This window comes from Aquarana catesbeiana, linkage group LG06 (genome assembly GCF_042186555.1).
Source record: "Aquarana catesbeiana isolate 2022-GZ linkage group LG06, ASM4218655v1, whole genome shotgun sequence".
NCBI lineage: Eukaryota > Metazoa > Chordata > Amphibia > Anura > Ranidae > Aquarana > Aquarana catesbeiana.
The window spans coordinates 385,840,543-385,853,293 of record NC_133329.1 but is presented as its reverse complement, the minus strand read 5'-3'; the positions used below and the strand labels follow the sequence as shown (position 1 = coordinate 385,853,293).

At 42.7% G+C, this 12,751-nt stretch overlaps 1 protein-coding gene across 3 annotated transcripts in view; it reads left to right on the top strand.

Moving 5' to 3' along the window:
- ZRANB3 (zinc finger RANBP2-type containing 3) overlaps window positions 1-12,751 on the top strand; it is a 471,114-nt gene that overhangs the window by 424,383 nt on the left and 33,980 nt on the right. For all 3 annotated transcript variants that reach the window (XM_073634288.1, XM_073634289.1, XM_073634290.1), the window contains one exon: window positions 1,327-1,470. In XM_073634288.1, the coding sequence (XP_073490389.1) occupies window positions 1,327-1,470 (144 nt within the window). The remainder of the gene's footprint in view (window positions 1-1,326; window positions 1,471-12,751) is intronic.

Here is a 12,751-nt window from a genome sequence, read left to right as displayed (position 1 = left end):
GAAATACTCACCTTAGATCAAAGCCCCTGCAGCAGTCCCCATACACTTCTTCCCCGTACACCGCTCCGGCCGGCGACATCGCTCCCTGAGTTACTTCCGGGTATCGCGGGCTCAGGCGCTGTGATTGGCTGGAGCCACAAATGCGCATGAGCCGATGACGTCGGCACATGCAGATACAGGGGATATCTCCTAAACCATGGAAGTTTAGGAGATATCCGGGGTAGCTACAGGTAAGCTTAATATAGACTTACTTGTAGTCAAAAGTGGATTATAAGGGTTTAGCTGACATTCACTGCAGGTGAATCTTTCAGTTGCATGTGTTATAAAGTGGAAGTAAATCCTCCGATCATTTGCAGCCAAGGCAGCTGCCATCTTTGCCTATGTTTAATCTGCAACTGCCATGATGTTGCACATGTGATCCGTTGTGACACCAGCCATTGGATGGTTTGTCCGTTTGGTTGAGAGCACAAACAAATGTGACCGCTAGCATTTCTAGCATACCGGGAATGTCAACTTTTTTTGGAAACGATCAAATCGATGGGTTTACTTCCGCTTTAAGACCACCAGAAAGCTGTCAAAGTGGACAGCCAGTCATAGATGGTGGAGGCATTCCCCGCCCCACAGCTGCACATATACAAGGGGTGTGTATATGTGCAGCTGCAGGGTGGGGAATCCCTGTGCTGCCTATCATTGCCTGTTTGTTGGCTGGGACAGCTTCTTAGCAGGATAGCTCATGTCCGAACCCGGCTGAGCTCGTCCCTAATGGTGAATGATTGGTAAAAAAAAAATCCCATTTACTGGCTTCATAAATATACCCCTAACAGTAGAATCTGGCGCCTATCCTGATATTTATTTGTGTTTGGGCTTACACAGTTAGGAACCACATTATAAACCCATTTTTTTGTCTGCGCCTACACAGAACGCAGAGAGACCTGTCTTCATTTCTGCAGTGTATGGACCCAGCGTGTGGCCAGTTCGTTGTCTCCCCGCCGTGTAACATTCTAGATGATATATCGCAAATCTGAAGAGCAAGCCTCCAACACCCAGACCTGAAAGTGTTTGGTTTCCAATTAGGAGCACATTACCTACTTTCCCACTTTCTTCCAAGTTAAAAATTTAAGATCACCTTTTATAAACCAATTTTAAAATGGAAATGCATTTCTGGATGGAAAAAATCAATATTTAAATACAGAGCAAAGCACAAAAACAGACCCAATAATGTGCCCATGATAAAGTGTAAATAGCATGCGGCACACAAAACATTAGTCAGTCTAATGGTGTGTCTGACACATATATGTAGTTTGTTTGATCGTGTTTTCCTCCCAGGTACCTGACCAAAGAAGATGTTGCAGCTGCTTCATTAAGGAAAGTTCAGAGCAGCGGGGGGAGCGTGAGGCTTGTCAGCAGGGAATGTACATCGTCAGTCAAAGGGAAGGTGTCTGTGGGTACAGCTGCAGGACCCCCCACCCGGTAAGTGCTATGTGCTACGACAGTTGCTGTGATAAACCTGTGTGCTGGTTTTATTACTGCTCCATTTTCACTCTTTTTAAGGTTTAAAATAAGTTTTTTTTTTCCCCTCATAGAAAACTACCAGTCTTAACATTGCCAAAAGGCTTCTTTTTAGAAGTAGTTGCCTGATGTGGTTGTTTTACTTTACTCCAATCCATCCTCCCCAAACTCCTTCGCTCCCTCCTTCCATCCTTCTCACTTCCTTTCCCATTTTGTACTTCTCTCTCCTCTCCCCTTCTTCTTTCCTCTCCCCTTCTTCTCTCCTCTCATTCTATTCTTCTCTCCTCTCCTTCCATTCTTGTCTCCTCTCCTTCCATTCTTCTCTCCTCTCCTTCCATTCTTCTCTCCTCTCCCCTTCTTCTCTCCTCTCCTTCCAGTCTTCTCTCCTCTCCTTCCAGTCTTCTCTCCTCTCTCCTTGTTCTCTCCTCTCCCCTTCTTCTCTCCTCTCCTTCCATTCTTCTCTCCTCTCCCCTTTTTCTCTCCTCTCCCCTTCTTCTCTCCTCTCCCCTTCTTCTCTCCTCTCCCCTTCTTCTCTCTCCTTCCATTCTTCTCTCCTCTCCCCTTCCATTCTTCTCTCCTCTCCCCTTCTTCTCTCCTCTCCCCTTTTTCTCTCCTTTCCCCTTCTTCTCTCCTTTTCCCTTCTTCTCTCCTTTCCCCTTCTTCTCTCCTTTCCCCTTCCAATTTTTTCTCCTCTCCCTTTACATTTTTTCTCCTCTCCCTTTCCATTTGTCTCTCCTCTCCCTTTCCATATTTCTCTTCGATTATCCCCTTCCATTTTTTTCTCCTCTCCCCTTTCCATTTTTCTCTCCTCTCCCCTTTCCATTTTTCTCTCCTCTCCCCTTTCCATTTTTCTCTCCTCTCCCCTTTCCATTTTTCTCTCCTCTCCCCTTTCCATTTTTCTCTCCTCTCCCCTTTCCATTTTTCTCTCCTCTCCCCTTTCCATTTTTCTCTTCTCTCCCCTTTCCATTTTTTTCTCCTCTCCATTTCCATTTTTCTCTCCTCTCCCTTTCTGTTCTTCTCTCATCTCCCATCTGTCTTAAAAGAGTTGTAAAGGCAGAAGGTTTTTTATCTTAATGCATTCTATGCATTAAGATAAACAACCTTTGATATGTAGCAGCCTCCCCAACGCCCCCTAATACTTACCTGAGCCCCATCTCTCTCCAGCAATGTCCACGAATGTCTAAGCCATCCAGGACACTCCTCCTGATTGTCTGAGACACAGCAGCGGTACCATTGGCTCCCGTGACTGTCAATCAAAGTCAGTCAGCCATTCAGGGAAAAAAGGGGGAAAGGCCAGTTTGGGGCTCCGTGTCTGAATGGATACACGGAGCTCTGACTTGGCTCAGGTGCCCCCCATAGAAAGCTGCTGACTATGGGGGCACTCGATAGGAAGGAGGAGCCAGGAGCAGTGAAGAGGGACCCGAGAAGAGGAGGATCCGGGCTGCTCTGTGCAAAGAAGGAGGTAAGTATAACATGTTTTGTTATTTAAAAAAAACTTTACAATCAATTTAAGCTCTCTACTCTTTGTCCTCTCTTTGCTTTTTTTCCTCTGCTCCCCTCCCCCCCTTTTCTTTGCTCTCTGCTCTTTCATGTCTCTTCTCCTTCTCTCTCAAGTCTCTTCTATTTTTTTCTCTTGTCTTTTCTCTCGTCTCTTCTATCTCTCTGATTTCTCCTCTCTTTTCTCTGTTATCTCTCTTCTTCCTTCTCTCTCTTCTTCCTTCTCTCTCTTCTCCCTTCTCTCTCTTCTTTCCCTTCTCTCTCTTCTTTCCCTTCTGTCTCTTCTTTCCCTTCTCTCACCTCTTTCCCTTCTCTCACCTCTTTCCCTTCTCTCACCTCTTTCCCTTCTCTTTCTCCTCCTTGCTCTCTCTTCTCTTTGCTCTCTCTTCTCAGGACAGAGGTTGAGAACCACTGATCTAAACCATTCCATTGTAGATCTGGCTGTATGTTTAGGGTCGTTGTCCTGTTGGAAGGTGAACCTCTGCCCCAGTCTCAAGTCTTTTGCAGACACTAACAGATTTTCTTCTAAGACTGCCTTGTATTTGGCTCCATCCATCTTCCCATCAACTCTGACCAGCTTCCCTGTCCCTGCTGAAGAAAAGCACCCCCACAACATGATGCTGCCACCGCCATGTTTCACGGTGGGGATGGTGTGTTCAGGTTGATGTGCAGTGTTAGTTTTCCACCACTCATAGTGTTTTGCTTTTAGGCCAAAAAGTTCAATTTTGGTCTCATCTGACCAGAGCACCTTCTTGTTTGTTGTTTCCCCCACTTGGCTTCTCACAAACCGCAAACAGGACTTCTTATGGCTTTCTTTCAACAATGGCTTTCTTTTTGCCAGTCTTCCATAAAGGCCAGATCTGTAGAGTACACGACTAATAGTTGTCCTGTGGACAGATTCTCCCACCTGAGCTGTGGATCTCTGCAGCTCCTCCAGAGTTACCATGGGCCTCTTGTCTGCTCCTCTGAATGCTCTCCTTGCCCGGCCTGTCAGTTTAGGTGGACGGCCATGTCTTGGTAGGTTTGCAGTTGTGCCATACTCTTTCCATTTTCGGTTGATGGATTGAACAGTACTTTGTGACATGTTCAAAGCTTGGGATATTTTTTTATAACCTAACCCTGCTTTAAACTTCTCCACAACTTTATTCCTGACCTGTCTGGTATGTTCCTTGGCCTTCATAATGCTGTTTGTTCACTGAGGTTTTCTAACAAACTCTGAGGACTTCACAGAACACCTGTATTTATTCTGAGATTAAATTACACAGAGGTGGACTCTATTTTCTAATTAGGTGACTTCTGACATTTAGTCCCACTAGATTTTAGTTAGAGGTATCAGAGTAAAGGGTGCTGAATACAAATGCACACCACACTTTTCAGATATTTATTTGTAAAAATAGAAAAAAATTGAAAACCATTTATCATTTTCCTTCCACTTCCCAATTATGTGCAATTTTGTGTTGGTCTATCATATAAAATCCCAATAAAATACATTTACGTTTTTGGTTGTAACATAACAAACATGACAAAATGTGGAAAATTTCAGGGGGTATGAATACTTTTTCAAGGCACTGTATTTTACTGTCCATTTACTAATGCTAGAAGGATACGTTTTAAAAGTAGTCAATGTTGATTGAGGGAGTAAAGTTACTCTTTTTAATTACTTGTTTTTGAAGCCCCATTCAATGAGCCACCTTTTAGTTCAGAGGCTGTAATACTGAATTTATTCTGCATTTTGAAGAGACCCTGTCATGTCAGTAACAATCTCCTCGTAAGATTACATGTAAAAGTCTCCTTTGTGTAGACTTCCAAAAGCCTGAGACTTCTGCTGGGTGCTGCCATCTTGAATGTGACATTCGAAAGCATTTCCCTTTACTTCACTCCTGGCAGCTACATAAAAGAGCAGGAGCTGGGCCAGCACGGAGGGTGATTAAACACTCCCAGAAGTGGAGAGGGCTATAAAGTGCAAGCAGGGAGGACACTGTGTCATGGAATCAACTAGTCGACTCTTCCGACAAGTTCAAAAGCACGTTGCAATTTAATAAAGATTTATGCAAAGGAAAAAAACTGCAAGTAAGTGTTCAAATTTCTTGACTTTTATGTGTTTTTACTTGCAGTTTTTTAAGTTGGCGACAGGGTCTCTTTAAGAAGTGAAGCCGCTGCCCTGAGCAAGTGAAATAGATAACAGAGCAGCTTCCATCTGAGGCTTCAGAGATAGGCATTGTTCTTTGTGACAGTTCCTTTTGAGATAAGCCTAAGAAGTTTCAGTGGCAGTTTATTTAGGCGGAAAGTTTTGTAGGACTGGCAGTGCCCGGTGAGAGTGATTGACACTGGTCCGGGGAGAATGACTGACAGCACCTGGTGGGAATGATTAATGGAAGCTGCTGGGTGCCGGCTCTCCGGAAGGTACTGATAGACAGTGTGCTGGATAAAGGGAGGGCTGAAGATCGTTTTAGTTTATTTTAGGGGCTCTTACCCATTTAAGCTGGAAATAGCCTGAGATGGAAGAGATGTAGCTCTGAGGGTGAGTGAAAAACAAGCGGCGACTATGAACCAAAGCCGCACAGATTAGCTGCAATGGTCCAGTCCGAGTACATTTCATTTTTTGAAATCTCCAAAGTGGTATTAAACCCAAAAGCAAACTTTATTATATTACAGTTTACCAATTCTTACATGGGTAAAGGTAAGGATTTCTCTGCTCACAGTGATTGAACAGAGTGATACGGGGTGGATAAAAAGATGTACAGTGGAGACGGAAAGTATTCAGACCCCCTTAAATGTTTCACTCTTTGTTATATTGCAGCCATTTGCTAAAGTCCTTTAAGTTCATTTTTTTTTCCTCATTAATGTACACACAGCACCCCATATTGACAGAAAAACACAGAATTGTTGACATTTTTGCAGATTTATTAAAAAAGAAAAACTGAAATATCACATGGTCCTAAGTATTCAGACCCTTTGCTGTGACACTCATATATTTAACTCAGGTGCTGTCCATTTCTTCTGATCATCCTTGAGATGGTATCACACCTTCATTTGAGTCCAGCTTTGTTTGATTATACTGATTGGACTTGATTAGGAAAGCCACACACCTGTCTATATAAGACCTCACAGTGCATGTCAGAGCAAATGAGAATCGTGAGGTCAAAGGAACTGCCTGAAGAGCTCAGAGACAGAATTGTGGCAAGGCACAGATCTGGCCAAGGTTACAAAATAATTTCTGCTGCACTTAAGGTTCCTAAAAGCACAGTGGCCTCCATAATCCTTAAATGGAAGACGTTTGGGATGACCAGAACCCTTCCTAGAGCTGGCCGTCTGGCCAAACTGAGCTATCGGGGGAGAAGAGCCTTGGTGAGAGAGGTAAAGAAGAACCCAAAGATCACTGTGGCTGAGCTCCAGAGATGCAGTCGGGAGATGAGAGAAAGTTGTAGAAAGTCAACCATGACTCCAGCCCTCCACCAGTCGGGGCTTTATGGCAGAGTGGCCCGACGGAAGCCTCTCCTCGGTGCAAGACACATGAAAGCCCGCTTGGAGTTTGCTAAAAAAAACACCTGAAGGACTCCGAGATGGTGAGAAATAAGATTCTCTGGTCTGATGAGACCAAGATAGAACTTTTTGGCCTTAATTCTGATCGGTATGTGTAGAGAAAACCAGGCACTGCTCATCATCTGTCCAATACAGTCCCAACAGTGAAGCATGGTGGTGGTAGCATCATGCTGTGGGGGTGTTTTTCAGCTGCAGGGACAGGACGACTGGTTGCAATCGAGGGAAAGATGAATGCGGCCAAGTACAGGGATATCCTGGACGAAAACCTTCTCCAGAGTGCTCAGGACCTCAGACTGGGCCGAAGGTTTACCTTCCAACAAGACAATGACCCTAAGCACACAGCTAAAATAACGAAGGAGTGGCTTCACAACAACTCCATGACTGTTCTTGAATGGCCCAGCCAGAGTCCTGAATTTAACCCAATTGAGCATCTCTGGAGAGACCTAAAAATGGCCGTCCACCAACGTTTACCATCCAACCTGACAGAACTGGAGAGGATCTGCAAGGAGGAATGGCAGAGGATCCCAAAATCAAGGTGTGGAAAACTTGTTACATCTTTCCCAAAAAGACTCATGGCTGTATTAGATCAAAAGGGTGCTTCTACTAAATACTGAGCAAAGGGTCTGAATACTTAGGACCATGTGATATTTCAGTTTTTCTTTGTTAATAAATCTGCAAAAATGTCAACAATTCTGTGTTTTTCTGTTAATATGGGGTGCTGTGTGTACATTAATGAGGAAAAAAAATGAACTTAAATGATTTTAGCAAATGGCTGCAATATAACAAAGAGTGAAAAATTTAAGGGGGTCTGAATACTTTCCATCCCCACTGTAGATGCATCGGAGGGGGGAGATATATTTCGGGCAACAAGTGGACATGTCCCTGAAGCTGATGAATTAAAAGCAGAAAAAATGGCCAAGTGTACGACATTGACAAGATCCAAATGGTAGTCTACACTGGAAAGCCATGAGACAGGATAACAATGGAGCACAAACCTCAACTGGGTAACAGGACAGAATACTGGCACCGTATAACAGCAAGTGCCTTAACAAGGACCTTCATGGAAGGATCACCAGAAATCTTTTCTTAAGAAAACTGCAGATTTAAAAATATATAAAATGATTTTTCAAATGGCATTAACATGGTAAAGCTTTAAAGCTTTTCTGTTTCAATCGTTTTTGTTTTTTTTTTGTTTTTTTACTGAAAGTGTTTTACAAAGGTAAACTAGTCGGCAAACATTCAAATATAAGGCCTATAATCGGGCTCGCTTGAATCATCTAAAAATTGAGATAGTCAGCGCTCGATGGGTTAATGAAAGAAAGTTACTGTCAAGTCAATGGGGCCCAAAGGTGATGAAAAAAACAAATGTATTCCTTCATTGCATGTTAAAACATTTTTAAAAAATACCAGTAAATAGGTGAAAATTAAACCACGATAACGCTGCAGGTCACCATGGCAGTGAGGAACAATCAACATCCAAGGTGCCAGCAGTGGGGCACGGGGGGCGCCAATGACTGTGCTGTCCCAGATGGAATCCAAAAGGGGGGGTGGTGGTGTGCAATCCATCTGCTGCTGGAAGTGTAACAACAAACTGACACAGAGCTGAAGCTGCCGCGGGACGCGGGGTGTTGTATGGCCGCTAACAGCCTGGAAAAGCATTTTGCTGTGATGTATCCAACACTGGTCATGTGAGGGACGGATCAGCTGACCTGGGCAGCCTTTGCCCAGAAGCAGAAAGAGCCTGGCCGTGGATGGAACGTGCTCGCGTTGAAGTCGGTTGAACCCTCTTCAGGGGAAGAGACAAGGAATCAGCAGGCTTGTTGGTTGCCGTGACTACGCGTTTCACGCGCATGCCCTTTATCAAAGTCACAGGGAACGGCAAACAAAATGCTTAAATACCCTATTTGGGGTCGGGGGGCGGAGAAAGGGCAGGACTAGGGAACAGATTGAGTGGAACTGTTAACTCCTCACTGCCCTGATGAATTCTACCTATCTATAACTGTATAGGATATCAAAGATTAAATAATACAGATAGTTGTTTAAAAAAGAGGAAAAAGCAGCCGTTATGAAACTCCTATTTAGAATATTCATCTCACAATAAATAAGAATGACAAATAAGAATGAAAAATATTAATAATAAAAAAAAAAATAATAATGAAAATAGAAATGGGTGAAAATAGATATACATAGAAGTTCATATGTATAAAAATTAAGTGTAGTAAAATAAATATTTATAAAAATGAATGAATATAAGAATGAAAAAAAAAAAAATAATAAAGTAAATTTAAAAATAAACTTCATAAACAGAAGGGACAACTAGAAACAAAAGCAAAGATTTCCAAATTGTTACTGGCACTCTCACACCCAATAAAAACTTATAAGGAAAAAGTATATAAATCCCTATACAACTATATGTGTGTCCAGATATGTATGTATAAGGGTAATAACTTCAGACCCAACCACCAGGCTGAATCATCTAAGAGTGAACAAAGTGAAAAACCATGACGCAGGCAGCATACAATATTAACTTGGAAATGACAACAATCGTAAACCATCGAAATTCATACTGACAGTCATAAGATCACCAGTAGGATTCACAATAACATTGCAAACTTAACTCCGTAGGATGTTCATGGACTGAAGCGGTTATACCGGCATGATGCCTGCACCTCCAGGCATCATCTCGATATGGAATTTTACAGCCGGAGATTCAGTTTCTATCAGAACTGATTAGAGTGGCTAAATAGCCACTTGATCACTTCTGCAGTGGCAGAAAGGGCTCTCACCCCTTAAAATAAAGTGTAAAAAAATTAAAAATTGGTATAAAATAATAATAATAAATAAAATTTAAAGCTCTTCCGTGCTTACGCGCAAATGCAAGCACACACGTTACTCCTGCACCCAGATGTAAACGGTGATCGCACCACATATGTGAGGTATTGGTGGGAATGTTAGAGCGAAAGCAAGAGTTCCAGCACCAGACCTCCTGTGTAACTCTAAACTGGTAACCTGTAAAGGCGTTTAAAGCGTTGCCCAAGGAGAATTTTAACCACCGTAGTTTGCCGTCATTCCACAGGCAGACGCTGTTTTAAAGTGTCACATGTTAGGTCTCCATTTACTCAGCGTCAAGTCATCTTTCACATTATACAAAAAAATTGGGTTTTATTATTGTGGTTTGTTTTTTTTTTGTTTTTTTTTTCATTAGAGTGTATTTTTTCCAAAAAAAGGCATTTGAAAAAACTCTGCAGAACTACTGTGTGACATAAAAAATTGCAATACCTATCTTTTTATTCTATAGGGCCTCTGGTAAAAATATATATATTATGTTTGGGGGTTCTAAGTAAATTTTCTAGCAAAAAAAAGTTGATTTTTACATGTAGGAGCGAAGTGTCGGAATTGGCCTGGATACGAAGTGGTTAAAAGAGAATAGCGAATGACAACAAACCTAAAACATGGCCCTCCAACCATACATGAATTAAAAAGAGAAACAGGGAAAGGAGGGCTCCCCAAGTCCAACCATCCTCAAGGAACAGATGGTTAGCCAAAACATGGCCCTCCAACCATACATGAATTAAAAAGAGAAACAGGGAAAAGAGGGCTCCCCAAGTCCAACCATCCTCAAGGAACAGATGGTTGGCCAAAACATGGCCCTCCAACCATACATGAATTAAAAAGAGAAACAGGGAAAAGAGGGCTCCCCAAGTCCAACCATCCTCAAGGAACAGATGGTTGGCCAAAACATGGCCCTCCAACCATACATGAATTAAAAAGAGAAACAGGGAAAGGGGGGCTCCCCAAGTCCAACCATCCTCAAGGAACAGATGGTTGGCCAAAACATGGCCCTCCAACCATACATGAATTAAAAAGAGAAACAGGGAAAGGGGGGCTCCCCAAGTCCAACCATCCTAAAGAAACAGATGGTTGGCCAAAACATGGCCCTCCAACCATACATGAATTAAAATGAGAAACACAGAAAGTGGGGCTCCCCAAGTCCAACCATCCTCAAGAAACAGATGGAAAGAGCAGGTAGAGCTAGAAATAAAGGGGAAGAAAAGAAGAGGGTAAAAAGATGAAGGAGAAAAAAAAGTAAATGAAAAAAATAGAAATCGAGATCTCCACTCGGTCCGCACCTCCAACACCCACCAGAGTACTCACTATACAGGAGTTTTAAGATCTTGAATCCAAGGGTTTCAACCACAGGTTTCTTCCAGCAGTGGCAAAAGCAATTTTGGCCACCAGAAACATAAAGTAAATTAGAGTCTGCGAATGGCGGGGTGTCCCCTTCACAGGTTCATTAAGTAAAGTTATTTTGGGGTCTTTGATGACATTTACCATGGTCACAGAGCATATTAAGTTATGGGCTCTGATCCAGAAGCGCCAAACCTTACTACATGACCACCACTTGTGGAACATTGAGCCCACCTGCCCACCACTTTGAAGATGGTAAAGCTTATATGAGATTTTAGTGATTGGGGTTGCATATAATTAAGTTGATGAAGTAAGTTCCTTTTAACAGTGAACAAAGAGAGTTGAGATCTGGGAAGAATCGGGGTGTGAGCCGGTTAGTTCCCAGCACGGGAAATAAGAAACTCTAAGTGTGTTTAGTGTTGCCATGGTGTGCGGAGAGCAGTGGCGGTGAGGATGTCTGTATTGTCTTAATTGTTCAGTCCTCCATGTAATGAACTTTGCTCTCTATATTAATAACGATCTGGAGAGCAGGGGAACTGACCTGCTGGAGCTGTGAAATTCAGACTAATATCCTGGCACAGACGCTGTAATGAAAAAGATAAAGCTGGTCAGTTTGAAGTGAAGTCTGCAAAACATTTCACAAACTTTTGCTGAGAATTTACTGCCTGGGGAGCCGGCTCTATGTAGAGTCTTCACACACCAGCAGAATTCCAATTACCCGGACTGACCAACTCGCCGGGGCGACAAAAAAATTAAAAATGGAAACTGATTTTTTGTTGTTGTTGTTTAACCCTTTTTATAGTTGATACAAAAAAGGTGCACTATCCTGTATCATTCCATAAACAAATATACTATATTGTCAAATGTATTGGGACACCTACCTTTACATGCGCTTTAATGGGATCCCAGTCTTAGTCCGTAGGGTTCAAAATTGCGTTGGCCCACCCTTTGCAGCTATAACAGCTTCAACTCTTCTGGGAAGGCTGTCCACAAGGTTTAGGAGTGTGTCTATGGGAATGTTTGACCATTCTTCCAGAAGTGCATTTATGAGGCCAGGCACTGATGTTGGACGAGAAGGCCTGGCTCGCAGTCTTCGCTTTAATTCATCCCAAAGGTGTTCTATCAGGTTGAACTCCAGACTCTGTGCAGGCCAGTCAATTTCCTCCACCCCAAACTCGCTCATCCATGTCTTTATGGACAAGTATCAAGTTTTTTGTCTAGTATTCTGACGTTAGAATGCTACTATGTTATATTTTTTAATTCACTATTTATTATTACTATTCTACAGAATTTATATAGCCCCGACAGTTTATACAACACTTTACAATATAAAAGGAGACAGTAGAATTAAAATACATTCAAATACAGAAGGAATATGAGGGTCCCTACTTGTTGGAGCTTGCAATCTAAAAGGAGGGGGAGGGTGGTACAAAAGGTAATAGTTGCAGAGGATGATCTGATGGAGGTGGCCCAAGTACCGTTTTTGGGCGGGGTAGGCTTCCCTGAATAAATTCGTTTTCAAGGATTGCCTAAAGACGGACAGGGTAAGATCCAACCAGGCCTATCAGGGTAGGGAGTTCAAGCAGATGGGAGAGATTCTGGAGAAGTCCTGCAGGTGAGCATGGGAGGACGTAACAAGGGAGCTGGAGAGCAAGATGTCTTGGGAGGAGTGGAGAGGTCGATTTGAGTGATATCTCCAGGTGAGGTTGGTGATGTAGCCGGGAGCAATGTTGTAGATACCGTAGCTTTGTAGTATTCCATTTTTTGGTCATACTGAGTGCAGAGTGTTTCTAATTTTTAGTTTCCTTTCTATAGTTGTGAAGAAAAAACTCTGGTTTGGACTCCTTAACTTGAAAAAAATTGTCTACTAAGTAAACCTTTCCCCCCTTTCCTTTAAAAATCACATCAGCATACATCTACATGGTGGCATGTGTCCCTGAAGCTGCATGTCCCAATAGACAACAAAGGGACACTTGCACAGGGAAGCACTCAACATCTGTGCATCCCTGTAGTT